Source organism: Cebus imitator, unplaced genomic scaffold, assembly GCF_001604975.1.
Source record: "Cebus imitator isolate Cc_AM_T3 unplaced genomic scaffold, Cebus_imitator-1.0 Scaffold354, whole genome shotgun sequence".
Classification (NCBI taxonomy): Eukaryota; Metazoa; Chordata; class Mammalia; order Primates; family Cebidae; genus Cebus; species Cebus imitator.
Window position 1 is genome coordinate 2,201,697 of NW_016107669.1, and position 19,912 is coordinate 2,221,608.

A 19,912-nucleotide genomic window follows, 5' to 3' on the forward strand; every position below is an offset into this window, starting at 1 on the left:
AAAAAAAAAAAAAAAAAAAAAAAGGAAACACAGGTAGGCGTGGGTAAAAGTTCGAATAGAGAACACATAATAATCTGGGATGTGAAATACACTTTGTTTTGTTTTCCTTTACTGGATCAAGCGTGGACAAATGCTTCTATCGCTTTCTCTCCAGCAGTGAGAGCCTTGCCACTAGTTTCTAAATGAGCAAGATGACCCAAACCAAGTCTCAGAAAAGATTTGTGCGCAATCATGCTTATGTGGTATAGCACATTGCCCCTCTGATGAGCTCGGCCTGAAGATGCCTGTATTCGGTTGAAGTCTCATACTGTACCTGCCTTTTAGACGATGTGTTTCTTTCCCCAGAAAGTGGACCTGTCGTGAGTTAAGATGGTGGAGGGGTCATTCCAAATGCTCCTGAGATTGGAGAACAAAAGTTTGAGCATGTGATTGTTGTTACTGTTGTCAACTCATTGCCGGGGAGTGTGACTGCCATCACTGTATTGATTATTTCATGACTAAGGTGGCAGCACACATCTTGGTTAAACAATTTCCTGGTTGGTTTAATGCTTGCTGCCCAGAGAACCTCTTGCGTGCAGGTGGCCAGGATTATTTCCCCATCTCACCACGCACGTGCTGTACCATGGCAATGAATGAAAAGGAAGCAGCTACTTGGGAAATTGTTCATTGAGCAACAGAGAGCCGTGGTTTCTAGGAAACTGACTTCCCAATATGCTCTAACTTCCCCAACACCCTTGACTTTTTAATCCATTGCCTATTCCAATGATTTTTGGACTTTCAGAAGAAAATTTCATTGTCTTTTGTTAATTAATTGTCATGGCAATGGCAACAATTCTCACATTTTAGTGCCAGGAACTGTATATTTAATAGATCTGAGAATGTGATGTAGGAAAGTGCATCTTTGCCAAACATCCCAGGTGATTCTGACATAGCTGGTCCAAGGACTTTACTTCGAAAAACACTGGTTTTAGGAGTGTCTTTTCTGTGTAATGATATTGGCATTGAATGCAAAGTGTTTTAAAGAAGTTCTGTTTCTGCCCAAGATGGAGTAACAGGGCCAGATTTACCTTTTGCGTGACACAACCAAAAATGTCAGCTAAAATACGTGAAATAATGATTTTCAAAACACCAGTCATCAGGTGATGAAGAGGTGATCTCTAGGAAATACGAGACAAAAGGGGTACACTCGGACTGCTCTGGCTTATGGCGTAGAGAGAATTTCCAGGTTGAGACTCAGGGAAGGGAACTCAAGTGCAATTCAGACTCTTGATTTGAGGAGAAGGTGTGAAGAGGCTGGGGAAACCCAGGTGGTTAGCGTTCACAGAACAGAGCACCAGAAATGAGAGAGCTGCATGGAGAGAGAACCCCAATAACTGCAGAGGGAGCCCTCGGGGATTCAGCATCACACTGATCAGCACATGCATGTGGGGAATCTACGGGGGACTGGGGGCCAAGCTTGTGGAGGGAGAGAACAGCCCTGGCTCTCACAAAAGGCTGGGAATATTGCCTGCTCCTTCCAGCCAGACTGGAAAACCTGTAATTCAAAGGTTATTGGCAGAACAGTCAAGAAGGCCTTGCCTCAGTAGTAGGGAGTAATTAGCCATCTAAAGCACTGCTCCATATTTGCCTAATAAATTATAAAAAAGCAATTGGCAAAAGTATTAAACTGCATCTAAGTTACTTAAGGTCATCCCAGAACAGAGTTCAAGAATATTTATGGGAATAAAAAAATATCCAGCGCCAAACAAGGTAAAATTTACAATGTCTGACACCTCAAAATAGCAATGTAGTTTAAAATGGAAACACACCACTCTCCCTGACTGTCCTGGAGGTGTACTTCCATGCACATTTTTGTACCATTAAAGAGTCCAACAGTTTAAGCCTTCAGTGGAACATTTTATACATAACAAGCTAGAGACTGCCAAACCGTGGTCTGTGTTGATATTTATCTTGGCTTCTGAGATAGCACTTCCTCTTTCATGTCTATGACTGTTTTAAAAAATATTTTTCCTGTGTTTGATACCTCCAACCTTGCCATTGGATTATGGTAAGGAAGACTCTGCTAAGATTATTGGCCAGCTACATTGTGCATCCTAAGGGGCTGGAGCTAGGAGCCATGGGTATTGGTGGTGGGTGGGTGAGATGGGACAAGTTTTCCGAGGTCAGTGTGTGACTCAGATTCAAAGCCTTTGAGAGCAGTAAGGACCAAACCAGGCAGGCCAAGGTCTTGGACAGGTCTGAGGGGGCTAGCTCAGCCATGTTCCAGAACAGAAGCTCTTTGGTACCCAACAGGAACATACAGAGAGCAAAGTGAGTAAAGTCTCGTTAGGATTTGGTCAAGGCTGAAGAGGCCAGACTTGTTCATTGGCAGAGGTTGGAGGCGGGGTCAGTGAGGGATATTCTGGTATCATGAATAGACTTACTGCTCTAGAGGTTCATAATTGAGCTCCACAATTTGAGCCTGGGATGTCTGTTCTTCTTCCGAGATTTGGACAGTTGTAAATTTGGTTGCCAAGCCTGTTTCTCTGATTCCCTCCCATCCTTCAAACTGAACCTGACGCTATGTCATTAGGATGTCCCTAGTTAGACCCTTGGCTGCCAAAACAAACATGTTTTCTTCAGATTGACTGGTACCTGGGCATTCCTTCCCACTCTGCCCATACAGAAATGTGGCTTGTCTGCATACAGTTTACAAATCTTTTGGCTACTAGAAAATGCTACTTTTCTTAAAATATTGTAGCCCAGATGAATTTGTAGGGAAGCTCCTACTTGAAGATGATGACAAGACATTACTGTTATTTGATAGAAATTTTACCTGCTCTGAGAGATGGGAATGGAAGTCGAAGGATCAGTCTTTGGGAAAATTGAAAGCCAGGCACAGAAAGACAAGTATCGCATGTTCTTACTGTTATGGGAGAGCTAAAAAAGTTGATCATAGGAAAATATAGAGTAGAATGGTGGTTACCAGAGGCTGGGAGGGGTGTGGGAGGAGGGTGAAGAAAGGCTGGTTAATGGGTACAAATATGCATTCATATAGGAAAATAAGTTCTAGTGTTTGATAGCACAGTAGAGTGACTATCATTAACAACAATATATTATCTATTTCAAAATAGCTAGAAGAGAAGGTTTGAAATGTTCCCAATACAAAGGAATGATAAATGTTTCAGGGGTGATGGATATCCCTGATACTCTAATTTGATCATTACACATTGTATGCATGCACTCTGCAGATAGCAAATAGCACATGTACTCTGCAGATATGTACAATGATTATGTATCAATAAAAAATGTAAAAAGAGAGAGCATAGGTGAGAGCTCTCTGCTTTTATCTGATGAGCTCTGGACTGCCCTGCGTACTCCTGGACATGATGCATGGTCATTAGCCTACCAGAAAGTCTCAATCAAGGGCAAGATTATGCTTTCTGGAGAGAAATGCACTGGAGACTTGATACGATCTAATTGATGTTAATTGTGGTAAGTGTTGCTGGTTTTACTTTTGGCTTCATGCTTGATGAGTTATGTTTTGTGGTAGTAATGAGTAAAACAGGTGGAGTGAGTCGATGAAACTGCTTCTGTGCCCGGATAAGTGGCTGTGTTTTGATTGGTTCTCGGATGGGAGTTGATTTTTCTACAGGAAGTGAATTAGCTTACCAATGTGAAACCACTGAAGGCAAAATCAAGAGAAGCTTACTTTACCTCCATCTCAGTCTTATTCCCACATCCCCACTTTTTGTCTCTTCCCTTTATTCTCCTTCTTTTTCTCCCCAACTCATGATTGCCTTTCCATCAGCATCTTGGTCCAGGTTCTCACTGACACAGAAATTGTATGGAATTCAGGAAGGGCTATGGTGAAAAAAAAAAAAGAAGGCCGGGCATGGTGGCTCACGCCTGTAATCTCAGCACTTTGGGAGGCCGAGGCAGGCGGATCACCTTAGGTCAGGAGTTCAAGACCAGCCTGGCCAACGTGGTGAAACCCTGTCTTATATTTGGACTGGAAATTGAATTTATATACCACCCTAAGGGATCCTTCTTCAATTTTTCTGAAATTAAGAGAGCCCATATTTTTTTCATAATGTGTTGAAGGAAATAGTTTTTGAAAAGCTTGGAATGGAAAGAGGTCAACTGGGAGGAGATTTTTACTCTGAGGCATTCTCTCCCTGGCATGAGATGAGTCCCTGTGAAGTGAAAAGATGGGGAACTATCTTTGGAAAGGCACCCATCGCTGCCCTCAGAGAGCCCTGGGCCTACATTTTATGGAGAACAGCATCTGCTCTCACACTGAGCCTGGCTAAGCCTTTGAATTTTCTTTTCCATGTGTTCTCAATCACTGATGGTGCTGAACCATGAGGCATATTGCCAGATGTGGGGATGGATTTATTTATTTATTTATTTTTTTGAGACAGAGTCTTGCTCACTCTGTCATCCAGGCTTGAGTGCAGTGGCATGATCTGGGCTCACTGTAACCTCTGCCTCTGGGGTTCAAGCGATTCTCCTGCCTCAGCCTCCCAAGTAGTTGGGACTACAGGCATGTGCCAGCACATCCAGCTAATCTTTTCTATTTTTAGTAGAGACAGGGTTTCACCACATTGACCGGGCTGGTCTCAAACTCCTGATGCCAGGTGATCCGCCTGCCTCAGCTTCCCAAAGTGCTGTGATTACAGGCATGAGCCATCGCACCCAGCCAGGAATGGAATATTCTTAATGAGGAACTTGATAATGTCTGAAAAAATAAATTTTCAGGAAAAGCCACAGGCTTGAAGTATATCATCTTTCCTTCAGGGTCTGGCACATTGTCACTTTCTTTTCCCATGTGTTAACAAATGACATTTAGAAATATGCTCTTTCCCACTGTCCCCATGCCAAAGTTCAGCCTTTTGTATTTTTCCTTAATTGTCCAAGGAATAGTTGAGCACCTAAGCTGATATTCTTTATTTCTGTAGGTGTAATTTGAAAAATAATTCTTGGAGGGCAACTTTGAGTCTATGGTGAATAAAAAAGTGAGAATAAAGGTGAATGAATATTGTTTCTGGTGTCCTCTGTGCAGTCGGAAAAATGATGAGCAAGTTAGCTTATATTAGCTGAGCATCTTCCTCTTATTGAAAGGGCCGTGACTGGAAAAAGCCATTCTTATGCGGCAGCCTTTTAGGAAGGACTGTGGTTTAAATGGGCTTGTCTGTGGGGCTCACTTTTGGGCTTACCTCCACCTCCAAGCCATCTACCATCATTAGCCACGTTTCTAAAATTAATTTATTAGAGGAACTGTTTGATTCATGAGATAAGTGGGTTTTGGTTGGAGGTGGTTATGGGATTTAGGAGGGTCTTCTGGTTATTTTCCCTGAGACCCTGAACAGTATGAAGGAGAAGGCTAGTTAAGAAGCAGAAAGAGAAAAATGGAAGCCAGTCTTCTCAAACATTTTGTTGGAAGTCTGCTTAAAGATTCATTTTGCTATGCAAACCACAGATAGCGTAGCCGGTTCTGCCTCTGTGCTTCCAGGTAACTCAAGTGTAACAGGAGTGAGAAATTAGAATCAAGGGCCCATTTCATCACTCTCCTCCAAGTTTCTGTATCCACCTGTGCTCCAAATGAAACTGCTGTCCATACTCTTGTCTTAATGGATTTAATGTTTAATCTCCTTTAATAGAAGGCTTGTATACTTATTTAGAGTCTGTGGTTAAAAGGGTGATTCAGATCTTGGCAATATGTGATACTTCTGTCTTTTGAAAAGAAGCCATTTAAAAAATCTTGGTTTACTTTGTTTTATGGTAACAAGACAATACACCTTCTTATTTATTTCATACGTGCACTCCATACTCACTAAAGTAGGCCTTATTTCTTAAGCAAGAGTCAAGAAATAGCCTTATTGGCTGGCAGGTACAAATACTGAAACTAGCACGAATGACTGTGTACGTTCATTCCTGAGTTGTGTTTGTCTTCAGACTCAGGTGAGGGGTGCAGACTGGAGTATTCGACTCCCCTTGTGCGGGTTAAGATGAGTGTGAGATGGTTGGGTTGGCAGGTTGGCCTGGGTGAGAGAAGCAATGTCATGGGTGGCCCTGTTCCCTGCGGGAGCCTTTACTTTTTCCATGCTTACCCACAGGACACCTAAGCTGACTGGTCAAAAAATCAGGAGTCAGACTTGGTGAAAGTGTGAATAAATGAGTGTAGTTACTATACAGGCATTAAGGAAAATTTTGCTCATGGTGAGTCAGTAGTGCCTCCCTGGTTGTAAAGGACAGTGTCTTCTGGTGAGCTGTGAGTGTGTCCCATGGGTTGACAATCAGATTTGCATGCCTGATGACATTAATTGCAGGGTGCTACGGGCCAGGTTTCTGTAAGTTGGGTGGAGATGGAGGCCACTTGCAGTGAGCGCAACGCCCAGCGGAAAGCATATGAGTGGGAGGAAGACAGGAGAGTTTTCTGGAGCAGTTGCAATGTGTATGCTGCTGAAATCGACTTGAACATTCAGTAGCATCTGCCAGGGTTGTTAGCTGCTGAGTAGCACGTCTTCAGTACTCATGATTCGTGGGGTACTTGGGCAAAGGTAAAAGTGTGGTAAGCTTTAATACTGTGCTTTCTTACTAGTCGCTTTTGACATTTATACTGGGTGTGTGTGTGTGTGTGTGTGTTTGTGTGTGTGTGTAAAACTAACTGTAAGATGTCAAGTTTCAGCCTATCAATTTTTTTTTTATTCCAGAAGCTTTCCAGCAGAGACAAAGGCTCAGTTTTGGCTGCTTCATTCTTATCCCTTCAACCACAGTTCTGACATGCTTGATCTACTGAGAGCAAAGATGATCAATGACTCAGAGGGGAGAAATGGATTTAAACACCCAAAGGTTAGTTTGCCGTTTCTGCAGTAACCTTTGGTGTGATAATGTGAAAAGAGCAAGAACTTTTGATTCATGTAGACCTAGTTTGAATCTACTCTACTGTGTATTTATGACATTGTGCAGGTAACTTATTGTGGGTTGTAGCTGATCAAGGCCCAGCTAAGACTAGCCTAATGCTGATGATTCTGTGGAAATGTTATTTCATTTTATGTTGGGATTTAGCATCGTGGTTGGCTAGGAAGAATTGATGTTGAAGGTATGTGCCTTAAACGCTTCTTTTGATTTCTGTAGCATTTTCTTCCTCTGGGACCTTCAGGAATCTGGCAGCTGAAGTGTTAGGTCTATCAGGAACTCTTTCTATCCATCCTTCCCGTCCATCCATTTATCCACTCAACACTTAGGTACTGAACAACTTACTATATGTCAAGCACAGTTCTAACAGCTAAGGATTGAGCAGTGAAGAAAAATAGAAAAAAAAATCCTGTATTCATGGGGCTTCCATTCTAGTGAGTGAGGAATGCAATAAACAAAATAAGTCAGTAAATTATGAGTACATTAAAAGGGAATGTGTTATAGGGAAAATAAAGCAGGAAAAGAGAGTGGGGTATGGAGGCAATTTTAAATCAGGTGATGAGAGCAGGTCTCTTTGAGAAAGAGCTCCCCTGCAGAGCTCTGAACACAGTTTGCAGACAGTGCCTTCTTATTCCCAGCCAGCAATGCTCCTTGACTTGTCTTCCTCTTGTTTATTCACTGAGGTCTCATTATTTTTGGTCCATGAAAACAAAAATGGTTTAAGAGCACAGAATATGACTTTTGGGTTTTACTTTAGGGCTATGTTAAGATGCAGGTAGATGCCAGTTTAAGGATAAATTGGTGAGGGCCTCTTTTCTGCCCCCGTTGGGTTCTGGAAATGATACCTTCTGCTCTATTATCCATGGGGCCTTATATGTTGGGCACCTACCTGCAGAGCGTTTTTTGCATGACCTCTCTAGCCCCTCTCGTATACCTCACACAAACCTCTGACCATGCAGCTAAATATGGTCCCTCATGGGGCTGGGCCTCTACTTCTAGTCTTTTCCCTGCTTTCTTGAGGAGCAGGCAGGCACGGGTTGCCAACCTAACTTCATGCTGTTGGACAACAGCAACCTCTGCCTTCACCATTTCCTGTCCCAAGGCAGTGAAAGCAGAGTGTCTCATCACCAAGAAAAGCCTCTCACTTTCCCTGTCTTGGTCCAGGAGGTAAGGGAACAAGGAGAAGTAAAAAGTCAATCACATCATGGTGTCACAGCCAGGCTGGGACCTGGAAGCAACCTTTACAGTATGAGGATGGGGTCCACATCAAGAAGACACCTCGTCTTCTTTGGCCCATGATGGATCATGAGTCAGTGAATGTTTCATTAGCTTTCATGAAGGGGGATATCTGCTTCCTGGTAATTTTCAAATGTTAAAGAGCCCCTTTAGAATCTGGGAGCAAAGTTTAGTGCATGAAGCTCTGCAAATGCCATGGACACCTTTTAACTTGGGATTTAGTAGAGCTTAAATTCCCTCTGATACATCCTAAGTTCCCCAAAGCCAGTGTGAATGGATGGGGTCCAGGCAACATCTGCGCCTCCAGCTGAGATGGGATGTGGTAGGGTTTGGCTTTCATTTTCCCTTTCCGATACGGATCTCAGAGGTGGCTTCTCCTTGTCTAGCAATATGACATTGCCACGCCTGCTGCAGCACGTCTGCACACATCCTGGGGGTGTTCACCACACATCATCCTGTGCCAATCTTGTTGGCCTTTTTCTGCCCACTCAGGCTTTAGAAAGACAGTGATGTCAGCCAGAGCTGCTGGGGCAAGTGGAGCTGTTCTGATGTCTAGTCAGGTGTCCAGAGCCTTCTTGCCACATTCAGCTCCTGCCCTCATCCTCTAGGCTGGCCCCAGTACAGCTGTGGGCCACTTTCCGTGACTGTGAAGTGTATTTCTGCCCAGTTTAGTAGTAATGAGGAGAAGTATTTGCTTTTATATGTTTGCTTGTTTTAGGTGGTAAGAGTTCTGTAGAAGCCAGGCTTTCCTAACATCCCAAGTCTGTCTTAGGCAGCATTTTGTTCTCCAGTTACATACCTGCCCAGCTCTGTCCAATATTGAGACCCGATCTATACTTGAAAAGACAAAGACGAACAGTACCAGGAGAGTAAACGTTGGGGGTGGGGGTAGTGGGCCCAGCTGCACTGACAATAACAATCCCCTCCCCACCCCTTCTTGCTTGTCTGGGAAGCTACCTTAAGGGGTAATTCTTCCCTGAACAGTACCCTATTGGGAACCGAGGTGCGGAGGTGCCAGGCAGTGGTTTGGGGGTGACTCTGGCCCTTGACTTGTGTGTCACGGCTGTGTGGGACATGCAGTATCACTCCCTTGATTTGTTTGTTCTTCTGGATTGCACCTTTGTTGGCAGTCTAGAACTTACTCTTGTGCATGTTGTTATTTATCTTCAGTGGTGCAAGGCCCCAGTGTTCCAGCCTTCTTCTGAATTCACAGAAACAGCCACATAAATAGACGCCTTGGCTTGGAATCACATCTAAGAAACCTCAATCTACTTGGTCTGTCAAAATGGAGTCCTTCTTAAAAGTCCTAATTCTCTAGTGCCAGCCATTCATCTCCTATAGTCTAATCAATGCTTCCCAACCTTTTTCATGTCATAGTATACATGGACATGGTGTGATTTATGTAGATGGGAGGGCTCAGTTTTAGGCAGCAGGCCATCAGGGTCTGGCTACTATAGTCCTTGCCCCCTCACCCTCACCTGGCTATTCCTGGGACTTAGGGGATTTGTGTTTCCCTCTGGCACACCTGTTCCCATTAGGGGCACACAGGTATGCTTCAGCTAAGGTTAGAAGCTCTAGCTCAAGACCTAGCATAGAACACAGTCTCAAGATGCAACAAAGTGTCCCATCCATAAACATCTTTGATGATGATCCCAGAAGGTGGGTCTCTTTTCCCAGGATGTTGTAAGTTTGGGAGAGCTAAGTTCTTGTGGTTGCACCCATTGCTTGGTGCGGTCTGCCACCACTTGTCCTTCTAGAAGGAAGGGTAGAGGGATACCAACACTGCATGTCCCCTGTCCCCTCCAGACTAGCATGACCAGGATCCTTGGCTCTGTGGCCCAACTCTAATGGTTACCACTGCTTCTTTCCATCCTGTCACATTCTGGGAGTATTTCACCTGACTTCCACAGGTTCCTGACCTCCCAGCTTTGCTACATCTTCTGCATAGCTTAAAACATCACTTCTTATGCAATGGTTGGAGGAGTCATAGAAGTTCTGCTGATGTTGTCTGCTTGTGTTGCCGTGAACCACACCTGCATAACTCATCTGGGTGGAATTCAGCTATTGCAAGAGTACACCCTAGTCCTTTTTTAGGCCTTAGGACTGTGTGGTACCAGATGGTGCTTCTGACATTTAAACAGAGCTGTGGGTTCGTCTGTCCATTCATTCATTTATTTACTCATTCAACAACCCTGTTCAATAAATGCTGGGTACCGGGAATATAAAGATAGAAGTCATAGTCTCTGCCTTTCAGGAGCTCACAGTACAGTGATGGAGACCTGAGAAGTAAACAGTGATAGTACGCTTGAGAAATTCCATGGGGTTCCTCAGGAACACACAAGAGGGGGAGATTCTCATACATGGAAAGTGGTCAGAGGAGGTTCCCTGCCTGAGATGAGATGACTTTTAGCTTGAGTTTTTTCTCCCCTTCCCCTCCCTCTCCCCCATTCCCTCTACCTCCTCTTCCTCCTCTTCCTCCTCCTCCTTCTCCTCCTCCTCCATCTTTCTTCTTCTCCTTCTTCTTCCCTCCTCCTCCTCCTCCTTCTTCTTCTTCCTTTCTTTCTTCTTCTTCTCCTTCTCCTTCCTCTTCCTCTTCCTCCTCCTCCTCCTCCTCCCCTTCTTCTTCTTCCTCCTCTCCTTCTCCTTCTTTATTCTCCTTCTCCTTCTTTTCCTTCTTCTTCTTTTCTTTCTTTCTCTTTGAACAGAGTTACCTGGGATGTGTGCTAACTGAATTGAGCTAGAGAGTGGAACTTCAAGTGCCACCATTTTGTTTGGTCACAGTAGAATTCTAACGGGCAACAGCAGCTAATGAAATAAGGATCACTTAAGGAGGGAGAGGAGGCCTCTATATCAGCCTGCAACGGTCAGATCATACTTTTGGAAGGAGAATGTCTATGTGATTCACTCATAAAAACCCTGTAAAGTTTCAGCTGGAGGAGAAAGAAATCTAGATGGCAAGCTGGCTTGAAGAGACTTGTGACGTATGGCTTCTGTGTGTGCGGGAGGATAGTCGGGGAAGACTGCGTTCTCCATCCTACTTCTTTCATTCAAAAGATGGCATGATCTTAGGCAAGTGACATGACATCTTCCAACCAGTGTCCTCTCTTATAAAGGTGGTTCTAATAATACCTCTCTCACCAGGCTTGGTATGAGGATTAAATGACGTAATTTACTGATGTATGAAAGAATCTAACATAGTAACTACTCAACAGATGTTAATTTCTCTTTCCTTCCCATTTATCTTTTTTCTCTTCCTCTTTTCCTTCTTTCTTCCCTTTCCCCTGCTTTTCATATATCAACTCTTTATTAGGTAAGTAATATTTGTCAGGCATCCTGCAAGTTTTACATTGTCCAATATGGCAGCCGTGGGCCACGTGTGGCTATTGCGCATTTGAAATGTGGCTAGTCCTAATTGAGATGTGTTGTAAGTGTAAAATACACACAGAAGTTGAGGTAGTTAACACTCCGCCTTGTCCCCACACTATTTCCAGGGCATGCTTTCCTATGGGCAGGAGACTAGAGGCTTTTTGAGTCTGTGGAGGCTTTTCCTATAAAAAGCCAGTCTTTGATGGGTTTCTGAGGTCGTCTTCAATTGCTGACCAGTAAGCTCTCCTTCCTTCCTGCCATGATATTTTTATAAATGGCAGTCTTGCTTTTAAATGTCTAGTATGTGGTCTTAATTTCTACACAAGTCTGGAAATGCTTAGTACAAAAATAAAAAAAAAGACCAGGCATGGTGGCTCATACCTGTAATCCCAGCACTTTGGGAGGCTGAGGCAGGAGGATCACTGTGGCCAGGAGTTGGAGACCAGTCTGGGGAACATAGTGAGACCTTGTCTTTTAAAAAGTAAAAAAATCAGCCGGTTGTGGTGATGTGTGCCTATAGTCCTAGCTATTTGGGAGACTGAGGCAGGAGGATCACTTGAGTCCAGGAGTTTGAGGCTGTAGTGAGCTATGACTGAGTCACTGCACTCCAACCTGGGCAACAAAGTGAGACCCTGTCTCTAAAAAAAAGAAAAAGAAAAAAGCTGGAACACAAACGATCTCATTACTAATTTTTTCAATTGAGCGCATAAATGACAACATTTTGAATACATTTGGTTAAATAAAATATGTTATTAAACTTAATTTCACTGGTTTCTTTTTACTTTTAAAAATGTGGCTACTGAAAAATTAAAATTGCATATGTGTCTTGTAGCAGCACTTTGTGAAGCTTATGTCTAGTGGGGGAAGGTAGAGAAACAACAGCAACAGAAAGTTATTTTGAAAATAAGTGAAAAAAACCACAAATACAAAATTACACATTGTGATGCATACTGTAAGACAAGTTTCTATGAAAAGGAAAATGAGAAGACCTTACTTCGTTCAGCTGGGCCATGGAAGGCCTCTCTGAGGAAGACACATTTCTGCTATGCCTTGAGGGAGGTTCTTCCTATACAGTTTCCAGCCAAAAGTGGACATGGAGCATTCCAGGTAGAGGAAACAGCCTGCCGCTGAGTATTTATTGAGACTCCAAAATGCTTATGGTCAGCAATGGGGAGAAGGAGACCCACGAAGTGTCCTCTGACTTTTCAGAGCTTGTGGTCCGGGGAGACAGGCATGTACGTGAGGCTGCGGGAATGCAACAAGTAACACTGGCCCTGGAAGTGCTTTTCTTTCCTTTTTTCTCTCTGTCTCAGAAGCATCACCGACCACAGTCCTGACCTTGCAGGTCCCGGGGCTGGTCTGTTCTTCCTTCCAGGTGGGTGGTGAATAACACTCCCATTTCTCCCTCTATTCCCTGTTCTCCCTGCCGCTCTGACTCAGACTCATCATGTGGGGAATAAGCATCTGCAGCAGCCTCTTAACTCATTTCGTTGCCTCCAGCCTCTTTCTCCCTTTCATATATTCTTTGTGAGGCTGCCAAACTAGTCTTCCTGAAATACCATTTAGCCCATGTAACTTCCCTGCGAGCACCCTGCTGCTGGCGGAGGAGCAGTGTGCTGGGAGCTTCTGTATGTCTCTCACTTTTCACCTTTACCTTTTCCTTCTAGGGGCAATGACACCGTTTGCAGAGAAGCATGTTCTACTGCCAACCTCTTTAGCTTGAGGAGCTCTTAAAAGTCTCATCTTCAGTCATCTTCCCATGTTTCTACTCCTGCCTTGCATTGTCTTCTGGGCCAGGCATGATCGAGTCATCATTCTTCAAATGCTAAGGGCCACTGCCTCCCAGGGAAGAGAGAGAAAGAATATTAACAAGAGCTCAGGTTCTGGCGTCCATCAGACCAGCTTCAAATCCCAGCTCTGCCATTAAACTAGCTGTGGGCATCTTTTCAAGAACTCATTTTGTATTTTCTAAGCCTTAGCTTTCTCATCAGTTAATACATGAGGCTAAAGTAATTTGTACCCCTTGGGGTTGGGTGGATAAACTGAGACACTGTTTATCAAGCGTTTCATAAATGCCTAGTCCATAAGTCGTTAAGTACTATAGACTAGTTACTTATGCAAAGGGCCACAGAACCCTTAACTCATGTCATTGTTAAAAGGATGGTAAGCCATGCATATATTGATTCATGGAGTTGCTTCCAGGGATGTCTGGCCCTGCTTTCTTTTTGCGTCTGTAGTGTCAGCATCTTCTTATATCTGGTAATGGGCTGGGGTCTGACTGTATGGTGATGTTGCTGGCCAGAAATGCTGGATAGTGACACTGACTTGTACTGTCTTGGAACTGGATGGGACCTCAAGGGACTTATTCAGTGTCGGATCCCTAAGGTCCCTCAGCGATCCAAAGTAGATTTGAGAGAATTTAGTCAAAAAGGCTCCTACTGGCTCTTGGGTCTGTTATTTTTCTTGCCCAGCAGTCTCTAGGGGGTCCCCTACCCCTCACCGACACAAGTCATATTATTGTTGGTTTATCACTTGTTTTTGGCCACTCTTAATTAAATGTGTTTTTTATTTACTTCTGTCAAAGAGGAACAGTGAAAAACGCTCAAAGTCATGAATACAGGAGGCTGGAGGCAGTCACGCCTCAGCTCTTCTTACTCTGTTCCGAATCATATTTCATTAGATCCTCCCTATGTGAGGGTTAAATGGCTCACAGACTTGGAAATATTAAAAGTCTTACACAGACTTAAGGTGCTATTGTTAGCCAAGCTTTCCTCACTTAAAAAAAAATATATTTATATATTAAATATATATATATATATATTAAATATATATATATATATATAAATGCACTTTAGGTTCTGGGGTACATGTGTTGAACATGCAGGATTGTTGCATAGGTACATACATGGCAATGTGGTTTGCTGCCTCCTTCCCTCTGTCTCCTATATCTGGCATTTCTCCCCATGTTATTCCTCCCCAAACTCCCCACCCCCCACTGTCCCTGCCCTAGTCCCCCCCATCAGACCCCAGTGTGTGATACTCCCATCCCTGTATCCATGTATTCTCATTGTTCAACACCCACCTGTGAGTGAGAACATGCGGTGTTTGATTTTCAGATCTTGTGTCAGTTTGCTGAGAATGATGGTTTCCAGGTTCATCCATGTCCCTACAAAGGACACCAACTCATCATTTTTTATGGCTGCATAGTATTCCCTGGTGTTTATGTGCCACATTTTTCTTGTCCAGCCTATCGTCAATGGGCATTTGGGTTGGTTCCAGGTCTTTGCTATTGTAAACAGTGCTGCAATGAACATACGTGTGCATGTGTCTTTATAATAGAACAATTTATAATCCTTTGGCTATATACCCAGTAACGGGATTGCTGGGTCAAATGGAATTTCTATCTCTAGGTCCTTGAGGAATTGCCATACTGTCTTCCACAATGGTTGAACTAATTTACACTCCCACCAACAGTGTAAAAGTGTTCCTATTTCTCCACATTCTCTCCAGCATCTTTTGTCTCCAGATTTTTTAATGATCACCATTCTAACTGGCATGAGATGGTATCTCAATGGCTTTGATTTGCATTTCTTTAATGACCAGTGTTGATGAGCATTTCTTCATATGTTTGTTGGCCTCATATATGTCTTCTTTTGAAAAGTGTCTGTTCATATCCTTTGCCCACTTTTGGATGGGTTTGTTTGTTTTTTTCTTGTAAATCTGTTTCAATCTGTTTCAGTTCTTTGTAGATTCTGGATATCAGTCCTTTGTCAGATGGGTGGATTGCAAAAATGTTTCCCATTCTGTTGGTTGCCAGTTCACTGTAATGATTGTTTGTTTTGCTGTACAGAAGCTCTGGAGTTTAATTGGATCCCATTTGTCTATTTTGGCTTTTATTGCCAATGCTTTTGGTGTTTTAGCCATGCAGTCCTTGCCTATGCCTATGTCCTGAATGGCTTTGCCTAGGTTTTCTTCTAGGGTTTTTATGGTGTTAGGTCTTATGTTTAAGTCTTTAATCCATCTGGAGTTAATTTTAGTGTAAGGTGTCAGGAAGGGGTCCAGTTTCTGCTTTCTGCACATAGCTAGCCAGTTTTCCCAATACTGTTTATTAAACAGAGAATCCATTGCTTGTTTTTGTCTGATTTGTCAAAGATCAGTTGGTTGTAGATGTGTGGTATTGCCTCCAAGGCCTCTGTTCTGTTCCATTAGTCTGTATCTCTGTTTTGGTACCAGTACCATGCTGTTTTGATTATTGTAGCCTTGTAGTATAGTTTGAAGTCAGGTAGCATGATACCTCCAGCTTTGTTCTTTTTGCTTAGAATTGTCTTGGCTATGTGGGCTCTCTTTTGGTTCCATATGAAGTTTAAGGTGTTTTTTTCCAGTTCTGTGAAGAGGGTCATAAGTAGCTTGGTGGGGATAGCATTGAATCTATAAATTACTTTGAGCAGTATGGCCATTTTTACAATATTGATTCTTCCTAACCATAAGCATGTAATGTTTCTTCATCTGTTTGTGTCCTCTCTTATTTCCTTGAGCAGTGGATTGTATTTCTCCTTGAAAAGGTCCCTTACATCCTCTGTTAGTTGTATTCCTAGGTATTTTATTCTCTTTGTAGCAATTGTGAATGTCAGTTCGTTCTTGATTTGGCTGTCTTTAAGTCTGTTATTGGTGTATAGGAGTGTTTTTTATTTCTGCACATTGATTTTGTATCCTGAGACTTTGCTGAAGCTGCTTATCAGTTTAAGGAGATTTTGAGCTGAGATGATAGGGTCTTCTAAATATACAATTATATCATCTGCAAATAGAGACAATTTGACTTCCTCTTTTCCTAATTGAATACCCTTTATTTCTTTTTCTTGCCTAATTGCTCTGGCTAGAACTTCCAATACTATATTGAATAGGTGGGGTGAGAGAGGGTATCCTGGTCTAGTGCCAGATTTCCAAGGGAATGTGTCCAATTTTTGCCCCTTTGGTGTGATATTGTCTGTGTGTTTGTCGTAAATAACTTTTATAATTTTGGGGTACATTCCATCGATAGTTTATTGAGAGTTTTTAGTATAAAGGGCTGCTGAATTTTTTCGAAGGTGTTCTCTGCATCTATTGAGATAATTGTGTAGTTTTTGTATTTGGTTCTGTTTATGTAATGGATTACATTTGTAGACTTGTGTATGTTGAACCAGCCTTGCATCCCCAGGTTGAAGCCTACTTGATCGTGATGGATAAGCTTTTTGATGTGCTGTTGCAATTGGTTTGCCAGTATTTTATTGAGGATTTTTGCGTCTATGTTCATCATGGATATTGGCCTGAAGCTTTCTTTTCTTGTTGAGTTTCTGCCAGGTTTTGGTATCAGGATGATGTTCGTCTCATAAAATGATTTGGGAAGGATTCCCTCTTTTAGTATTGTTTGGAATAGTTTCAGAAGGAATGGTACCAGCTCCTCTCTGTATGTCTGGTAGAATTCCATATGAACTTGTCTGGACCTGGACTTTTTTTTGGTTGGTATGCTATTAATTGCTGCCTCAACTTCAGCCCTTGTTATTGGTCGGTTCAAGGTTTTAACTTCTTTCTGGTTTAGGCTTGGGAGGGTGCAACTGTCCAGGAATTTATCCATTTCTTCCAGGTTTACTGGTTTATGTGCATAGAGTTTTTTGTAGTAATCTCTGATTGTAGTTTGTATTTCTGTGGAATCAGTGGTGATATCCCCTTTATCACTTTTTACTGCATCTATTTGATTCTCCTCTCTTTTCTTTTTTATTAATCTGGCTAGTGATCTATTTTGTTGATCTTTTCAAAAAACCAGCTCCTGGATTTACTGATTTTTGAAGGGTTTTTTTTTGTTCTTCAGTTCTGTTCTGATCTTACTTATTTCTCGTCTTCTGCCAGTTTTTGAGTTTTTTTGATCTTGCTCCTCTAGCTCTTTCAATTTTGGTGATAGGGTGTTGATGTAAAATCTTTCCTTGCTTCTCCTGTGGGCATTTATTGCTATAAATTTTCCTCTAGATACTGCTTTAAATTTGTTGCAGAGATTCTGGTATGTTGTGTCTTCATTCTTGTTGGTTTCAAAGAACATCTTTATTTCTACCTTCATTTCATTGTTTATCCAGACAACATTCAGGAGCCAGTTGTTCAGTTTCCATGAAGTTGAGTGATTCTGAGTTAGTTTCTTAATTCTGAGTTCTAAATGTTTGCCCTGTGGTCTGAGAGACTGTTTATTATGATTTCCCTTCTTTTGCATTTGCTAAGGAGTGATTTACTTCCAATTATGTAGTCAATTTTAGAGTAGGTGTGATGTGGTGCTGAGAAGAATGTATATTCTGTGGATTTGGGGTGAAGGTTTCTGTAGATGTCTATTAGGTCTGCTTGGTCCAGATCTGAGTTCAAGTCCTGGATATACTTGTTAATTTTCTGTCTCTTTGATCTATCTAATATTGACAATGGAGTGTTAAAGTCTCCCACTATTATTGTGTGAGAGTCTAAGTCTCTTTGTAAGTCATTAAGAACTTGCTTTGTGTATCTGCGTGCTTCTGTATTGGGTGCATATATATTTAGGATCATTAGCTCTTCTTGATGCATTGATCCTTTTACCATTATGTAACGCCCTTCTTTGTCTCTTTTGATCTTTGTTGGTTTAAGGTCCCTTTTATCAGAGATTAGGATTGCAATGCCTGTTTTGTTTTTTTTTTGCTCTTCATTTGCTTGGTAAATCTTCCTTCATCCCTTTACTTTGAGCCTATGTGTGTCCTTGCACATGAGATGGGTCTTCTGGATACAGCACACTGATGGGTTTTGACTTTTATCCAATTTGCCAGTCTGTGTCTTTTGATTGGGGCATTTAGCCCATCTACATTTAAGGTTAATATTGTTTTGTGTGAATTTGATCCTGCCATTTTGATGCTAGCTGGTTGTTTTGGCCGTTAGTTGATGCACTTTCTTCATTGTGTCGATGCTCTTTACCATTTGGTATGTTTTTGGAGTGGTTGGTCCTGGTTGTTCCTTTCTATGTTTAGTGCTTCTTTCAGGAGTTCTTATAAGGCAGGCCTGGTGACAAAATCTCTCAGCAATTGCTTGTTCACAAAGGATTTTATTTCTCATTCGCTTACAAAGCTTAGTTTGTCTGGATATGAAATTCTAGGTTGAAAGTTCTTTTCTTTAAGGGTGTTGAATATTGGCCCCCACTCTCAAAAATATAGAACGCTTCACAAATTTGCATGTCATCCTTGCACAGGGGCCATTCTAATCTTCTCTGTATTGTTTCAATTTTAGTATATGTGCTGCCAAAGTGAGCACCCTCACTTTGTTTTTTGCTAGGACTTGTTATAAAGCCAATGTATAGAATGAGTAGTCAAGTTAGCTATAAAGAAGTCTGTTGTTTTCAATGAAAAAGATAAATTATCTGCCAAAAGAATTCTAGATTTTCTTTTATCTTTTGAAATCCATTAGTTTTGGATTGTAACAGACTGGGCACAACTCGAGCAAATTAAGCTACAAAGAATGCTTAGAGTCCCCTAAGTATTTAAGCAAGGTCCTTTTCAAACTAGGAAGCTTTAACTGGAAGGAAGAATCTAGTTCAAGGTTGGCTTTTATCTTTGCAGTCACAGGCAAAAAGTGAGTCCATGTGGCTATAATCATGTTTCTGAATTTTTTTGGACCAAGACAAAAAAATCTCGTATCCTCTATTTATGTCAGTATTTAAAAATAGGTATTTAAAATACATAAATGTAATTTAAAATGATAATATATATGCTTTTTAGGACACCACCTACATCAGGAATCACTGCGCAAGAGCCCACATTTCTTTCTGTTGATCTCTTTGGAAGATGTAGGGTGTAGCAGTTAGTCAACAAAAGAGGATTGTGACACCTGGTCCAGAGTCAGTGCACAATAGATATTTGTAAAGTGAGAATAAATGAGGGTCAATAAAAAATTATTTCAACGACTCTTTTGTGGAGACTGCAGTATTTGATGACAAGAAAAGAAACAAAACTCCAACAAGAATTCAGACGTCTTCTATACTATATTTCAAAAATCTCTTCAAAGGAACAACAAGGTTAATATAGTGCCATCATTCTTGGCTACCCTCATTATGGTCCTTGCATTGGACCCAAGACTTTGGCCTCTTTTTTTATTTGTTCAGAACCAAGAAAAAGCTAATAATTCAGTGACTATGGTGTCAGAATGCTGGGAATTGTGAAGAGGTTAGAAGAAACATTGGAAATCGTTCTTGACCAGGGGTTCCATCCTTATCGAATATGACATACACCCATTTTTAACGCCTGAAGATTTCCAGGTATCTCTCCATCCCATTCTGCAATTTGACTGTGGCTGTAGTTTTAGCATCTGTTGATTGAGAAGTAAGATATACCAATTCATAATGACCTCTTGCAATTGAACCTTGGCCAAGGAATCTTCA

General features: G+C 41.9%; 1 protein-coding gene and 1 non-coding gene across 8 annotated transcripts in view; one reads left to right on the forward strand and one right to left on the reverse strand.

The window, feature by feature from the left end:
• TMEM45A (transmembrane protein 45A) overlaps positions 1 to 19,912 on the forward strand; it is an 80,979-nt gene that overhangs the window by 12,229 nt on the left and 48,838 nt on the right. For 2 of the 7 annotated variants that reach the window (XM_037730588.1, XM_037730592.1), the window contains exon 2: positions 6,696 to 6,834. The exons of 2 other annotated variants lie outside the window; for them this stretch is intronic. In XM_037730588.1, coding sequence (XP_037586516.1) covers positions 6,766 to 6,834 — 69 coding nt within the window. In that variant the 5' untranslated portion in view covers positions 6,696 to 6,765. Of the gene's footprint in view, positions 1 to 5,870; positions 5,944 to 6,302; positions 6,554 to 6,695; positions 6,835 to 19,912 lie in introns of those variants that run through there. 3 more of the 7 variants (XM_037730589.1, XM_037730587.1, XM_017506371.2) reach the window with 3 other exon arrangements.
• Positions 18,683 to 18,789, reverse strand: LOC119467945. Its single transcript, XR_005196573.1, has one exon. It is a non-coding gene; the product is annotated as a U6 spliceosomal RNA (small nuclear RNA).